General features: G+C 37.9%; 1 protein-coding gene across 2 annotated transcripts; it reads right to left on the minus strand.

Moving 5' to 3' along the window:
- LOC109845460 (NAC domain-containing protein 74-like) lies at window positions 65–3679 on the minus strand. 2 transcript variants are annotated; one of them, XM_020414709.1, is made up of 4 exons: window positions 3467–3679; window positions 2197–2362; window positions 1371–1648; window positions 65–832 (listed from the first exon to the last, which is right to left on the minus strand). In XM_020414709.1, exons 2-4 carry the CDS (start codon window positions 2360–2362, stop codon window positions 515–517), a joined length of 762 nt encoding a protein of 253 aa, XP_020270298.1. In that variant the 5' UTR covers window positions 3467–3679; the 3' UTR covers window positions 65–514. The 2 variants fall into 2 exon arrangements, with proteins under 2 accessions (XP_020270298.1, XP_020270297.1); XM_020414708.1 differs by having other exon boundaries at window positions 66–832; window positions 2197–2380.

Consider the following 14286-nt stretch of genomic DNA (forward strand, 5'->3'; position numbering starts at 1 on the left):
TAATTGGCATTTAATCGGATTAGATTAGCATAAGACCCTAATCACCCCCCCTCTAGGGTCTAACAATACATTCTCTCTATACCTTTACCTTTCACGTCTGTGAGGACTCCCATGGTTGCTTCCCACATTTCTTCCATATTTTCCTCATAAGGATCCCGTCCGTCAGTAGGGATATATTTATCCCTTGATCACTTTGAGTGGATTTTGTTGACATAGTATAACTATTGTCAAATACATCAAAGAATTGTTTTTTCATATGCTCAAGGCATTTTTGCTGAATTTCAGCCTCTATAGCTTGAGGGTATTTCCTCTTCATTGTTTTTGCTAGTTTGATGATAGGATTTTCATTTTGAATTTTCTGAGTTAAAGTATTATCAAGGAATATTATTCCTCTCAATAATCTCTTCTATAATATCAAGGAATATTATTCCTCTCAATAATCTCTTCTATATTATCAAGGAATATTATTCCTCTCAATAATCTCTTCTATCTGTTTCACTCTTGACATAAAGCTCTAGGACTTGGATAAGAGATTGTAGCATACCTCAGTTTCACTCTTGACATCACCAAAAGTATTGAGTTGAGGTTCAGTAGGAACTAAAAGCTCCGAAAACCATGCTTCAAGCTCCTCTGCGCTCATGGACGGACTTGATGGTTTCTCCACTTCTACTGATGCCACTTCATTTGGCTGGTTTGAGCAGTTACTTGCATTCTCAGACTGTATAATCTCAGAATTGACATTATCAGACTGCGGGGAGACATACTCGTTGATATTCACATCATCTTGCATCCAGCCATCACGTTTGGTTATGCGGCAGAGAACAAATGCATCCTGTACAAAGATGATCAAGCTCGTGAGTATGAAAAAATCGGTCATGTGAGAACGCTAACATGGCTTAATCCGTTGTATAAAACATAAAGGGTAAATCGCACACAACCGACCTCATTCATGACTTCAGTTTCCATTTTTAGAAAGATTAATTGCAAGTAACACCCATGTTCCTCATGCATTAAGTGGTCCTGAATGCTAATAAATGGGTTAAGGGATGTTTACTGCAGCTGAAGGTAGAGTTGAAGAAGTGATGTGCAATTTACCGAAATATAAATCTAATCTATCCTCATAGACACCTTAAACTTGCATCAGTAATTGCTTGTGTTCTTGGATTCAGCTTATTTGTTTGAGCTAAGTTTTGATAATGCAGAACGACCAACCAACCAAAAGAAAAGGCATTTTATTTTGCAAGGAGAAGGGGAATTTGTGATGCTTGGTGGAAAAATCTTTAGACCCTTAAATCGGGGCAGGCTTACTTTTATCGATTTTAACTTTGATAGAATAAATTTTGCCTAATGAAGAAGAGGCATGATTTTACCTTCAACTCTGGATTAGCTTTACATTCATTTTCATTTAAATAGTACTCGTGCATGATCCAATCTGTACGCTTGCCGCAAGGAGGTCGACCTTCATGGAACACGAGGGTCTTTTTGGTGCCTATAGTGCGATTTTTGTGCCTGATGTCCCGATCTTTACCGGTAGACTTCCAATAACCTGCTGCTGTGGCTCTATTTGAGCGGGAACCATTGGGATACTTCTTGTCTCGAGACGCAAAGAAGTGCCACTTGCTATCTCTAGTGGGAACTTGACATCTTGCTGAGAAATAAAAAAAGATGAGGATAAGAACCTTGAGATGAAATTTATAATATAAGCTCTTCAATTTCCCTGAAAATGAGAAAGATAAGCTCTTCATTTCACTGAACATCAAAATCCGAGGTTCTTGCTAGATTTGCAAGTACCAGCTGTTTGTGACTGATAGTGCTAGGCAAACTCATCAAAGATACAAAATGTATCTATATTTAATACATTAAGAAATCCTCTCAACCGGAAAGGGTCTAAGATAATAAATGTGATCCAATTGAGAAAGAAAATTTGTTCAGTCTCTATGATGTTTATTATTTGGGTAAATTTCAGAATTGACCTATAAGTTTAGCCCATGCTGACATAGCCCCCAAAAAGTTTGAAACATCACTTAACCCTCGAAACTATTTCCAATAACCCCCTAAAAGTTCGTTCTAGAAATATATTCAGAAAAATGAAAATAAACTTTGTTCTGTATATTCCCAGACACCAATTATCCCAGCAAAAAATCCAATGTGCACAAGAAGAAAAGAAACAACATTGAAAAGATTCAGCATTATTACCAGGTAAGTCCCAAGGTTCATGCTTGTAGATGTCAATCTCTGGTATAATGTCTAGATCAATCTTCCGGCCAAGAAGTTTCCCCTTCAAATAATGAGAAATAAGTTCGACATCTGTTGGATGAAAACCAAACCCTGGGGGCAGAGAAAACACGCGTAAAGCGTCCATCTGATGAAAGGCCAGCAACTGGAGGACCAACAAAAAACAGGATTAGTTTTAGTAATTTACAATCACATAGAACTAAGAGCAAAGGTAAAATATCTATATAAACTAATATTAAAGATCTATATAAAACATAGAAGGAGAGTCTCATGAAGAGAAGCAGGATATGCTTCGGATATAGTGATGGAAATTTTATTTATCAAGTTCATTCTTGTATATCAGGGAAAATATGGACAGGAACTAAGATTGCATTTGCATATATTTAAGTTGAGACCAGCTTCGCCCAAATCAAATTCACACAACTGACGCCAGATACAAAGACAGAATGCGTTTAAATTAAAAAAAAAGCAATTAACCACTATAATATATGCAATTAAATTCAATAACAAAGGCCATGGTTTTCAGTGCTCTATCGATCACAGAAATAAAATTCTTACAAGTTACAAAGCCAAAGGGGAACATTACACCTGACCCCTGAAGAACAAAAGGAGAATACTAAGAAGAACACCAGGACAACAAAAGATCAGTAGTATCAAATCTGCGGCAAATATGAATTATTATCTAAAATAAGAAGTTTTGACAACATAAGAAATAGATGTAACAAAAACATAGCCTCAAAGTGCAAATATCGAACTTTCGAGGCATGACAATTTCGACAACCTAGCTAACAAATCTATCGATCTCTATTGCGGGCCAGAAATATTTTAAATGATGTCTCCACATATTATCCTCCATTGATACTGCCTCAATTCTTATTCCATTGTCCCTTCACCTTGTTACAAATCTATCTCAAATTTCCCAATTAAACTTTCTATTAAAAAAACCCCCCAATTAAGCTAGATTCTTTTGATTCACTCTTATATTAGTCATTAGCATTAAGTCCTTGTACGGTGTAAATCCAGGAACTAACAGGTCGATTTATGAAAGACATCCTATTGGATCAAATTCACTAAAGTTAATCCAATCCAGAGTTTAAAAAAAAGAAGCCAACAGCACCAAGAAATTCAAATTCAAAACATTATACAGATCATCATCAATCCTCAACAAAAACCCATCAAACAAATCACCAAACTAGCGCGAAAAGATCAAAAAGTTGAGAGCTTGGCATACTTCTTTGAGTCAACGGCAGCGGCGGTGACGGGATCAGGGGAGCAGAGCGAGGTACAGGGAGGAGGACTTAACGATGAAGAAAACGTGCAACCCGCGGGGTCTCTATCTTTACGCGGTCTCTTGGGATCCGGTTACTCTCCCCTCTATCGGGTGAGATTACCGCCCCTTTCCTCTGCTCGCGTGGATATGGACTGGAGTACAGTCACCGCCTGCGAAAGTTCCGCGAGAGTGGGGGATTCCTTCATTGTGGATGCAAATAAAACTGGGAACTCCGCTATGATGACGTCATTTTGCCACGTCAGCATAACGTTGGATGGTGACTTGGTCGTTCTCCTTTGGGCTTTTGCGGGTCGTTGCCATTAGCCTGGCCCATTATTGATCCTCGGTCCACATGGCTAGACTTCCAAATTAGGATGTATGATTGAGATAATAATGTGATATGGATTTGAGGATAGATTCAAGATAAAGAACTCGAATTGGCTATATCAAAACTATGATTTCTAGTTTAGGGAAGAGTCTATCAATGCAAATATATCCTACCAAATTATAAAACAAGTAGTTCATTAGTGACCAATAATGTCTCTAGATCGAATATCAACTTGCATCTTCAATTTTTTTCCGTTAAAAGCACGAGTTCGAAAAAAGTTTTCAGTAGACAAAAATACATTTGAGATTCAAATACTAATCCATTAAGCAAGAGCTGTTGGATTTAAATCTAATTAAATATATTTGTGGGCACATATGATTAATCAATGTGTATTACTATCTTTAAGGATAACCCACTTAAAGTGATCAAACATATGATTAATCAATGTGTATTACTATCTTTAAGGATAACCCACTTAAAGTGATCAATCAATTTGGGTTAATAGGTTAAGGATAACCCACTTAAAGTGATCAATCAATTTGGGTTAATAGGTATTTAAATAAATCATGGGGGGTATATGTGCAGATACCATGTTGTAATTGTAATTTGATGAGGGACCAAATTATAAATATACAACACCTATATATAAGGGGTTATGGTCCCTAATCTAGGGTTAACCACTCTCATTCTCTTATCCCCATCTAAAAAGATCCATAAGAGAGAAACCCTAAGGTTAGAAGATCATCAAAACCCTAATCAAGTTTTCTTCAATGGATTCAGGTATATGCTTCCGCACCTTTTGATTCTTGTTAATCTTTTTGAATTAAATCATGGCTTTATGGTTTAGATCTCAAGTTTTTATTAGATCTAACAAGTGGTATCAAAGCCACCTTTGATTTGTTCTAAGAGATTAAGATTAAAATTAGGGTTCTTTGATCTTAATTTGTGTTTGATTCAGATCCGTTCACGGATGAACAATAAAGTTTCTTATTTTTTGGATGAACAGTAACCGTTTTTATTTTTGGGTGAACATCAATTTTTTTATTTTCGGATGAACAGTAAAGTTTTTTATTTTTGGGTGAACAGTAAAATTTCCAGGTTATTTGGTTTTTTCTTTCGATTTTTGGATCTGTAGCAATTATGAACTCTAAAGTTCATTTCTTTTGTGTTTGATTCAATTTTTTGAGGTTTGGATCTAAATGATTTGAGTTCAAAATCGACAGAAAAATAATTATCTTTTTTTGGGATTTTTTGATCTGTCGTCAATCTCCAAAACTCCTCGCCGGGGTTGATTCAGCGGCGGCGGTTTCAGATTAAACCCTCAAGGGGTTCGTGCGCGTGAAAACGTGCGGAAATTAAGGAGGTGGTTACCTCAATTTTTGGCGAGGCTTGAAAGCTTCAAACGAACCTTGCGTTCGTTCTCTAACGAAACATGCGTTCGTCGAACGTTGCGTTCGTTCTCTAACGAACCCTGCGTTCGTCGAAACCTGCATTCGTCGAAATTTGCATTCGTCGAAACCTGCGTTCGTCGAAACTTGCGTTCGTCTAATCCTGCGTTCGTCGAATCCTGCGGCGAGCCTCGTGCTCAGTCAAACGAGCCTTGCGTTCGTTCCAAAACGAGCCTTGCGTTTATTCCAAAATGAGCCTTACGTTCATTCTGGTGTCCTTTTTTTTAAACATTGGTCCTTGACTTGAGAAATTTGTTAAGAATTTGGACCTGTATTTAATTATCAGGTATAAGCTCCTTTAAGCTCGTTTTGGGCACAAGGATTAATTGAATTTATCAATTAAATCCTATTTGTGGGTCATAAATCATTATGGGCCCTTAATTAAGCTATGGAAATTCAGTTGATTTAAATTAAATTATTTAATTTAAATTAAATTTGGTAGTGGATCAATTAGTTATTTCAAATAATATGACACTAAGGTATTAAAGTTGTCTTTCATTCTAAATGATCGATTGAAACAAGAAGTTGCCAAAGTAACCTCTCTTGTGTAGATTGTTCATGAGAGATGTTAGATGTTTGTGTGTATGTTTTCGTGTAAATATTTAATCGGCCCAAAGGAAGGTTATTATTTATTTTTAGATTGCATACGCATCTGTGATGATAAATACGTGACGATTATAAGGTTTATATGTGGGTAATGAATCGATCCAAAAATAGTTTTATTATTTGACATGCGTTATTGTCAGTATTTGATCATTGCAACAAGGTATCACTTGCAATTAATATTACTGTCTAAAGACTTGATATTAATGTTGTACCAGATACCTTGAGATGGGATTTATCATTATTTGAATTGATCACTAATTAAGGTTAAAAATCTTTTGTTTATTTCAACTAGTGCATCTGCTGCAATAATTTCTGCTAACATCAACTCAATTCCCATGCTTAATGGGACTAATTTCAAGGTTTGGAAAGAGAACATTTTAATTGTTCTTGGCTGCATGGATTTAGACTTTGCATTAAGAACTGAACAACCCCAACCTTTCAATGCGGATAGCACTCCTGATGCAAAGAAGGAGTATGAGAAATGGGAGCGTTCAAATCGCATGAGTCTAATGATCATTAAGCGCGGCATTCCGGAAGCCTTCAGGGGCATAGAATCCGAAGGGATTACTAAGGCTAAAGATTTCCTTGCCGAAATTGAGAAACGTTTTGCGAAAAACGATAAGGCAGAAACAAGCACACTTTTAGCTCGCTTGATTTCAATAAAGTATAAGGGCAAAGGAAATATCAGAGAGTACATTATGGAAATGTCTCACATTGCTTCAAAGCTTAAGGTACTTAAACTCGATCTTTGTGATGAGTTATTGGTACATCTGGTTCTGTTGTCTCTTCCTGCACAATTCAATCAGTTTAACGTCAGTTATAACTGTCAAAAGGAGAAATAGAATCTAAATGAGCTCATTTCATACTGTGTGCAAGTAGAAGACAGGTTGAAGCAAGATAAGACTGAAAGTGCTCATTTGACATATGCCTCTAAGGATAAGGGCAAGAAAAGAAAGAATGATAATGAAGCTGCTAAGGGTCCTGTTCAGAAGAAAGAAAGAATGATAATGAAGCTGCTAAGGGTCCTGTTCAGAAGAAACAACATAAGGATGGTCAGGGTTGTTTCTTCTGCAACAAGTCTGGACACGTAAAGAATGATTGTACCAAATATCACACCTAGCGTGCTAAGAAGGGTATGTTCCTTACTTTGATCTGTTCTGAGATTAATTTAGCTTCAGTACCTAGAAACACTTGGTGGTTAGACTCTGGTGCTACTACTCACATAAGTGCTTCTATGCAGGGCTGCCTGAGCTATCGGAAGCCAAGTGATGGTGAAAGATACATCTTTGTGGGCGATGGTCAGTCAGTAGATGTGGAAGCAATTAGGCACTTTAGGTTGCTGTTAGGAACTGGTTCATATTTAGATTTAAAAGATACTTTTATAGTACCGTCTTTTAGATGGAATTTGATTTCAATTTCTATATTGGACAAATCAGGTTACTCTTGTTCATTTGGAAACAATCAATTCAGTTTATCTTTTAATTCAATTATTGTAGGAACTGGTTACTTGAGTACTTGTGATAACCTATATTTGCTTTATACAATTGCTTCTTATAATGAATCCTTACATGTGGAATCACGTGGTACTAAGCGTAAATTAAATAAGGAAAATTCAGCGACATTATGGCATAAGCGCTTGGGTCATATCTCAAAAGGTAGAGTTGAGCGTCTTGTGTCTGATGGTATTTTGGATTCTCTTAATTTTTCAGATTTTAACGTATGTATTGAATGCATTAAGGGAAAACAGACCAAAGTAAAGAGATTAGGTGCCAATAGATCTTCGGATGTCTTAGAATTGATACATACGGATATTTGTGGGTCATTCCCTACGGCATCTTGGAATGGTCAATAATATTTTATATCATTCATAGACGATTACTCACGTTATGGGTACATATATCTCATTCATGAGAAATCTGAGACTCTGGATATGTTCAAAGCTTTTAAAACTGAATTTGAGAATCAACTCAACAAAAGAATTAAAACAGTTAGATCTGAACGTGGTGGTGAGTACTACGGCAGATATGATGGTTTAGGTGAACAACGTTCAGGACCATTTGCTAGATACCTAGAGGAATGCGGTATTATCCCACAGTACACCATGCCGGGTTCACCTAGCATGAATGGTGTAGCTGAAAGACGAAACAGGACTCTTAAGGATATGGTAAGAAGTATGCTTGCTCATTCTTCTTTACCAAAGTCTCTCTGGGGAGAAGCACTAAAGACAGCAGCTTACATTCTGAATAGAGTACCAAGTAAAGCAGTTGCTAAAACACCTTATGAGCTTTGGACTGGTCGAAAGCCCAGTTTAAAGCATTTATATATTTGGGGATGTCCAGCTGAGGCAAGGCCTTATAGGCCAAATGAAAAGAAATTAGACTCCAAAACAGTTAGCAGCTACTTTATTGGGTACTCTGAACGCTCTAGGGGCTATAAGTTTTATGATCCCACACTAAGGAATATTTTTGAGACGGAAACAATAATATTCTTTAAGGATGTTGAGTTTGGGGGGAGAAATAAGGTTAGAGACATTAGTTTTGAGGAGGAATTGGCTTCAGATCCAATCCATACAGTTACTTTTGATAATATTCAGGTTCCTATACCTGTTGTTGCTCAAGAAGTAAATTCGGAACCTCAAGATGACAATGTTGAACAACTCCCTGTTCCAGAAGAACAAACTCAACAACCTCAAGAACCACCAGTGCCATTAAGGAGATCCACGAGAGAAAGGAGAAATGCTATTCCAGATGATTTTATTATATTTCTCCAAGAACATGAGGAGAGTAGTGGAATGTTGGAAGATGATCCAATCAACTTCCTCCAGGCCATGAAAAGTTCTAACTCTCAACAGTGGATTGATGCCATGAATGAAGAGTACAAGTCTATGCAAGACAATAAGGTTTAGGAACTTGTCCCATTACTAGAAGGTGCAAAATCAATTGGTTGTAAATGGATTTTTAAAACCAAGCGGGATGCAAATGGTAATGTGGAGAGGTATAAGGCACGTCTTGTGGCTAAAGGCTATACTCAAAAGGAAGGCATTGATTATACAGAGACTTTCTCTCCGGTTTCATCGAAAGACTCTTTCAGAATAATCATGGCACTTGTTGCTCATTATGATCTTGAGTTACATCAGATGGATGTTAAGACTGCATTTCTCAATGGCGACATTGATGAGATGATTTATATGGTGCAACCAGAAAACTTTGTGTCAGGAGACCCAAAGAATATGGTTTGCAAATTAAGGAAATCCATCTATGGACTCAAGCAAGCTCATCGTCAATGGTATTACAAGTTTCAACAAATAATTATCTCGTTCAGTTTTGAGATGAACATTGTTGATGACTGTGTATATCACAACTTCAGTGGGAGTAAGTATATTTTTCTGGTTCTGTATGTTGATGACGTATTGCTTGCCACTAATGATATAGGCATGTTGCACGAAACCAAGAGATTTCTATCAAAGAATTTTGAGATGAAAGATCTTGGGGACGCCTCTTTTATATTAGGAATCCAGATATATCGAGATCGCTCTCGGGGTATTCTTGGATTATCACAAAAGAGCTATATCGATAAGGTACTTAAAAGGTTTGGTATGCAAGACTGCAGACCAGGAGATACCCCTGATGCTAAAGGAGACAAGTTTAGTCTAAATCAGTGCCCTAAAGCCAACCTTAAAATTCAGGAAATGTAGAAGATTCCTTATGCTTCGGCTGTAGGAAGTTTAATGTATGCTCAGGTATGTACGCGTCCAGATATTGCGGCTGTAGGAAGTTTAATGTATGCTCAGGTATGTACGCGTCCAGATATTGCGTACATTGTTGGGATGTTAGGCAGATACTTAAGCAACCCTGGTATGGATCATTGGATAGCAGTCAAAAGGGTTATGAGGTATCTTCAGAAAACAAAAGATTATATGCTCACATATAGAAAATCAGAACAGTTGGAGGTCATTGGGTATTCGGACTCTGATTTTGTTGGATGCCAAGATAGCTTAAAGTCTACATCAGGCTACATTTAAATGTTAGCAGGAAGAGCTATATCATGGAAAAGTGTAAAACAGACACTCGTAGCTTCCTTCACTATGGCAACAGAGTTTGTAGCTTGCTATGAGGCATCAAATCATGGAATATGGTTGCAAAATTTTATCACTGGACTGCGCATTTTGGAAAATATTAAAAGACCATTGAGGTTATTTTGTGATAATAAATCTGCAGTTATGTATTCCAATAACAACAGGAGCTCAACTAAATCAAAACATATTGATATTAAGTTCCTGGTTGTAAAAGAAATGGTACAGAGTGGACAGATATCTATAGAGCATATTGGGACAAACTCCATGATAGCAGATCCTCTTACTAAAAGATTGTCATCCAAGGTCTTTCATGAGCATACTACTCATATGGGTGTGGTGTTATTCAAGGATATCCTAATTTAGTGGGAGTTTATAATTTTCTGATGCTTTGTGTTTGGTTGTATTGTCTGATCAGAATAAAGTATTCAGTTAAGACACTCTGTTACATTATGTTTGGTTTTGACCTCACTAAAGGAGGACCACTTGAAAATAGACATGTACTGATCACATTGCATGTAATTTTTATACTGCACATCCATGATTGATCTATGTCATTTGATTGTATTGATATATGTGACCATTGATGGGTCAAGTCACGATAAATGTGACAAAGGCCGCTTTGATCCTATATTGATATAGTCAATGGACGAGATTTTTTGGAAATATCTTTTTAATGATAGCAATTTTGAGCTCATAATGTTATACACAATTTAAGGAATCATATAGTGCCCAAGTGGGAGATTGTTGGATTTAAATCTAATTAAATCTATTTGTGGGCACATATGATTAATTAATGTGTATTACTATCTTTAAGGATAACCCACTTAAAGTGATCAATCAATTTGGGTTAATAGGTATTTAAATAAATCATGGGGGTTATATGTGCAGATACCAGGTTGTAATTATAATTTGATGAGTGGCCAAATTACAAATATATAATACCTATATATAAGGGGTTATGGTCCCTAATCTAGGGTGAACCACTCTCATTCTCTTATCCCCATCTAAAGAGATCCATAAGAGAGAAACCCTAAGGTTAGAAGATCATCAAAACCCTAATCAAGTTTTCTTCAATGGATTCAGGTATATGCTTCCGCATCTTTTGATTCTTGTTAATCTCTTTGAATTAAATCATGGCTTTATGGTTTAGATCTCAAGTTTTTATTAGATCTAACAAGAACAAGTTGATAAATTAATAAATTCTTAATGGATATATATAATATGAAGATAAGGATATAAAGTGTATTTACATTATATAGGAATTAAGAAATTTTACAATCCACCAATTTAATTTCCAAGTTCGAATATCCAATGCTCACAATTTAAAGGTTAGAGAAATGAGAATCTTAAAGATTAATACACTTATCTCCAAATTTATGCCACAAAACGAAATCCAAACTCCACAGTAATTGTTCAAATTTATGCCACAAAACGATTTTTATTGGGCTTAGGGTAAAGATCTGGTGAAGGCCCCTTTGGTCAATCACGAGTCAGGTTCAAGTGTTCAACTCTTTATCTTTAATTTAATAGTTTGCTTTATTTTTTTAAGGAGTTAGTTTATTATGGTTAGGGAAAAATGCTTTCAGCCCCCAAATTCGTAATAAGTATGCTTCCCCCTCCCAAGACTTTTTCAACGCTCTCAAAACCCCCAAATTCATAATAACTATGCACTGAGACCCCAAAACACAAAGCCCAAGAATTTTACAAAGGTAAAGACTAAAATGCCCATTCTCTTTCTCACCGTGCAATCCCTCTGCTCTCCTTCCCCCACCATTTTTGCCCTAGCCCCCTCCGTCCCTTCCACAACCCTCGTGGCGGCCGAAGCTCCTCTCCGGTCTCGCGCCTCGACCCCTCGCCTCCGCTCGCCGAGATCCGTCATGTCCACCGCCGATCCCAGCACGACCTCCGCTCGACCCCTCGCCTCCGTCCCCAACCCAATCCCTCAGGTCCATCATCCTCGAAAAACCCTACCACGTGCTCTCGAGCTCGTCCAGTCCGGCTCTGGCCGCCTCTCCGACCACGTGCAGGAGGAGCTCCGACCACGTGCAGGAGGAGCTTGTCCCAAGGCGGCAGAGTACAACAGCAAGAGAGTAGAGCTCGAGAGCGGCTTGCCGCTCAAAGGAGTGATTTGGACGAGCTCAGGGCACGCGACGTGGCACTGCGAAGGCGAGCTTCGAGCAGCGGTTTCTTTCTGAGGGCTTCGTGGACTTCCCCGTTGAGGGGTCCTCCTCCTCCTCCTCCCTTGTGAACGGCTGCCTGAGAAATTCCGCGAGCCTCCTCATGCACTCCTCTGGCCTCTCCTGCATCTCTTCATACTCCAAAAAGAGCACGGACTCGGGCCTTTTCATGCTCTCCTTCTTGTATTCCATCTGATGGTCCCATATCGAACCAGGTACCCACCCTCACAAAAGCGGTCAAACATTTCATCCAGCGACGTGAACGGAGCATTAGGGGGCCTGCTAGCATTCGTAAAGTGCCAAAAGGGGACGAGCGCGTCCTTAGGATCCCGGCTGACCTAGACGACACGAGTGGATTTCTTGAAATTGAGGGAAAATATTCAATTCATTTGTTTATTAATTTTAATTTTCTGATATTTGAGGTTTGATCTATTTTTGAAGAACAGTTATTATAATCAGCAACTTTAATTTGGGTTTTTTTGGGGTTATAGGCTCTATTTTACTCGTGTAAAATTAGGAATCAAGAACGGAAAGAATCAAGATCGGGTCGGTTGTGAAGGATACGCGTTGGTTGTGAAGGATACGGATTGGTTGTGGAGGTTACGAATTGATTGTTAAGATTACGGGTTGATTGTGGAGGTTACGGGTTGGTTTGTGGAGGTTACGTGTTGGTTGTGGAGGTTACAGGTTGATTGTTAAGTTTACGGATTGATTGTTAAGGTTACGGGTTGGTTTGTGGAGGTTACGGGTTGGTTGTGAAGGTTACAGGTTGGTTGTTAATGTTACGGATTGGTTGTTAAGGTTACGGTTTGGTTGTGGAGGTTACGGGTTGGTTGCTAAGCTAACATTAACAATCAACTCCGTAACCTTTTATTCTCCGTATTTAATAATATAGGCTTTATGTACTTGTACATTTATCATTAATATCCTAACATAGTAAAGCAGCAGCGGGAACCCACACGGTCTTTTCTAATATGGTATTTGTGGGGAAGACGTGCAACGTTTTTTTTTGGTAAGTTGTATGGCGTATAATTCACGTTGTAAGCGCTCCTAGCACTGTTGCTATTGTAATTTGTTAGATGAAAATAGCAGACAATGTCAGTGATTGCACCGTACTCTGATGCTTAATTTGTTTTTGATGCACCTGGTAAGTGATTGGCTGTGATTTGTTTGGCTTATAGTTTTCAAGATATTATGATCAAAGAGTAATGTATATCTTTGGGGAAATTGCTTCCACGCCCCAATTTCCTTTCAAGTTTTCTGTCCACCCTTAACACATAATCTTTATAATTAACTCGTAACCTTCACAACCAACCCCTAACCTTCACAATTAACCCGTAACCTTAACAACCAATGCGTAACTTTAACAATCAACCCGTAACCTCCACAACTAACACGTAACCTCAACAAACCAACCCGTAACCTCCACAAACCAACCCGTAACCTTAACAATCAATCTATAACCTTAACAATCAACCCGTAACCTCCACAACCAATACGTAACATCCACAAACCAACCCGTAACCTTAACAATCAATCTGTAACCTTAACAACCAACGTGTAACCTTAACAATCAACCCGTAACCTTAACAATCAACCCGTAACATCGACAAACCAACCCATAACCTCCACAATCAACCAGTAACCTTAACAATCAACACGTAACCTCCACAACCAAACCGTAACCTTCACAACCAATGTGTATCATTCACAACCAACCCGTAACCTTCACAACCAACCCGTAAAGTGGAAAACTTTAGTCTACATTCTGTAATTTGCTACCATTGAGAAAGAGAAAAATATAGAAGAAACACTTTTTCCTTCTTCTGTTAGTCGTGGCTGCAATTTTGTAGTCATCATGACTTTACTATTAATCGAGAGCATTTGCACATTTCAATATTGGTCATTGTGGCTTATAAACAGGGAAGACCAATGATGCTGATGGGTGATGAATATGGTCACACACGCTATGGAAATAACAATAGCTACGGACATGATACTGAAATAAACCATTTTCAATGGGGACAGGTGAGTATCTATTTTTCTCTTCTTTCTCAGTAGTCCTCAAGCTAATTCATTTTGTTTGCTAGAATAGCTGGAAGAGAGAAAGGGTGATCATTTCAGATTCTTCTCAGAGATGAAAATGT

This window comes from Asparagus officinalis, chromosome 6 (assembly GCF_001876935.1).
Source record: "Asparagus officinalis chromosome 6, Aspof.V1, whole genome shotgun sequence".
Taxonomy (NCBI): Eukaryota; Viridiplantae; Streptophyta; class Magnoliopsida; order Asparagales; family Asparagaceae; genus Asparagus; species Asparagus officinalis.

Excerpts from the sequence above, each read along its gene's own strand:
- LOC109845460 (XM_020414709.1), bottom strand. The coding sequence starts at position 2,362 with ATGGACGCTTTACGCGTGTTTTCTCTGCCCCCAGGGTTTGGTTTTCAT. Across the intron at positions 1,649-2,196 it reads TGAACCTTGGGACTTACCTG|CAAGATGTCAAGTTCCCACT; the intron begins GTAATAATGCTG and ends TTTATTTCTCAG. Across the intron at positions 833-1,370 it reads AAGCTAATCCAGAGTTGAAG|GATGCATTTGTTCTCTGCCG; the intron begins GTAAAATCATGC and ends ATCTTTGTACAG.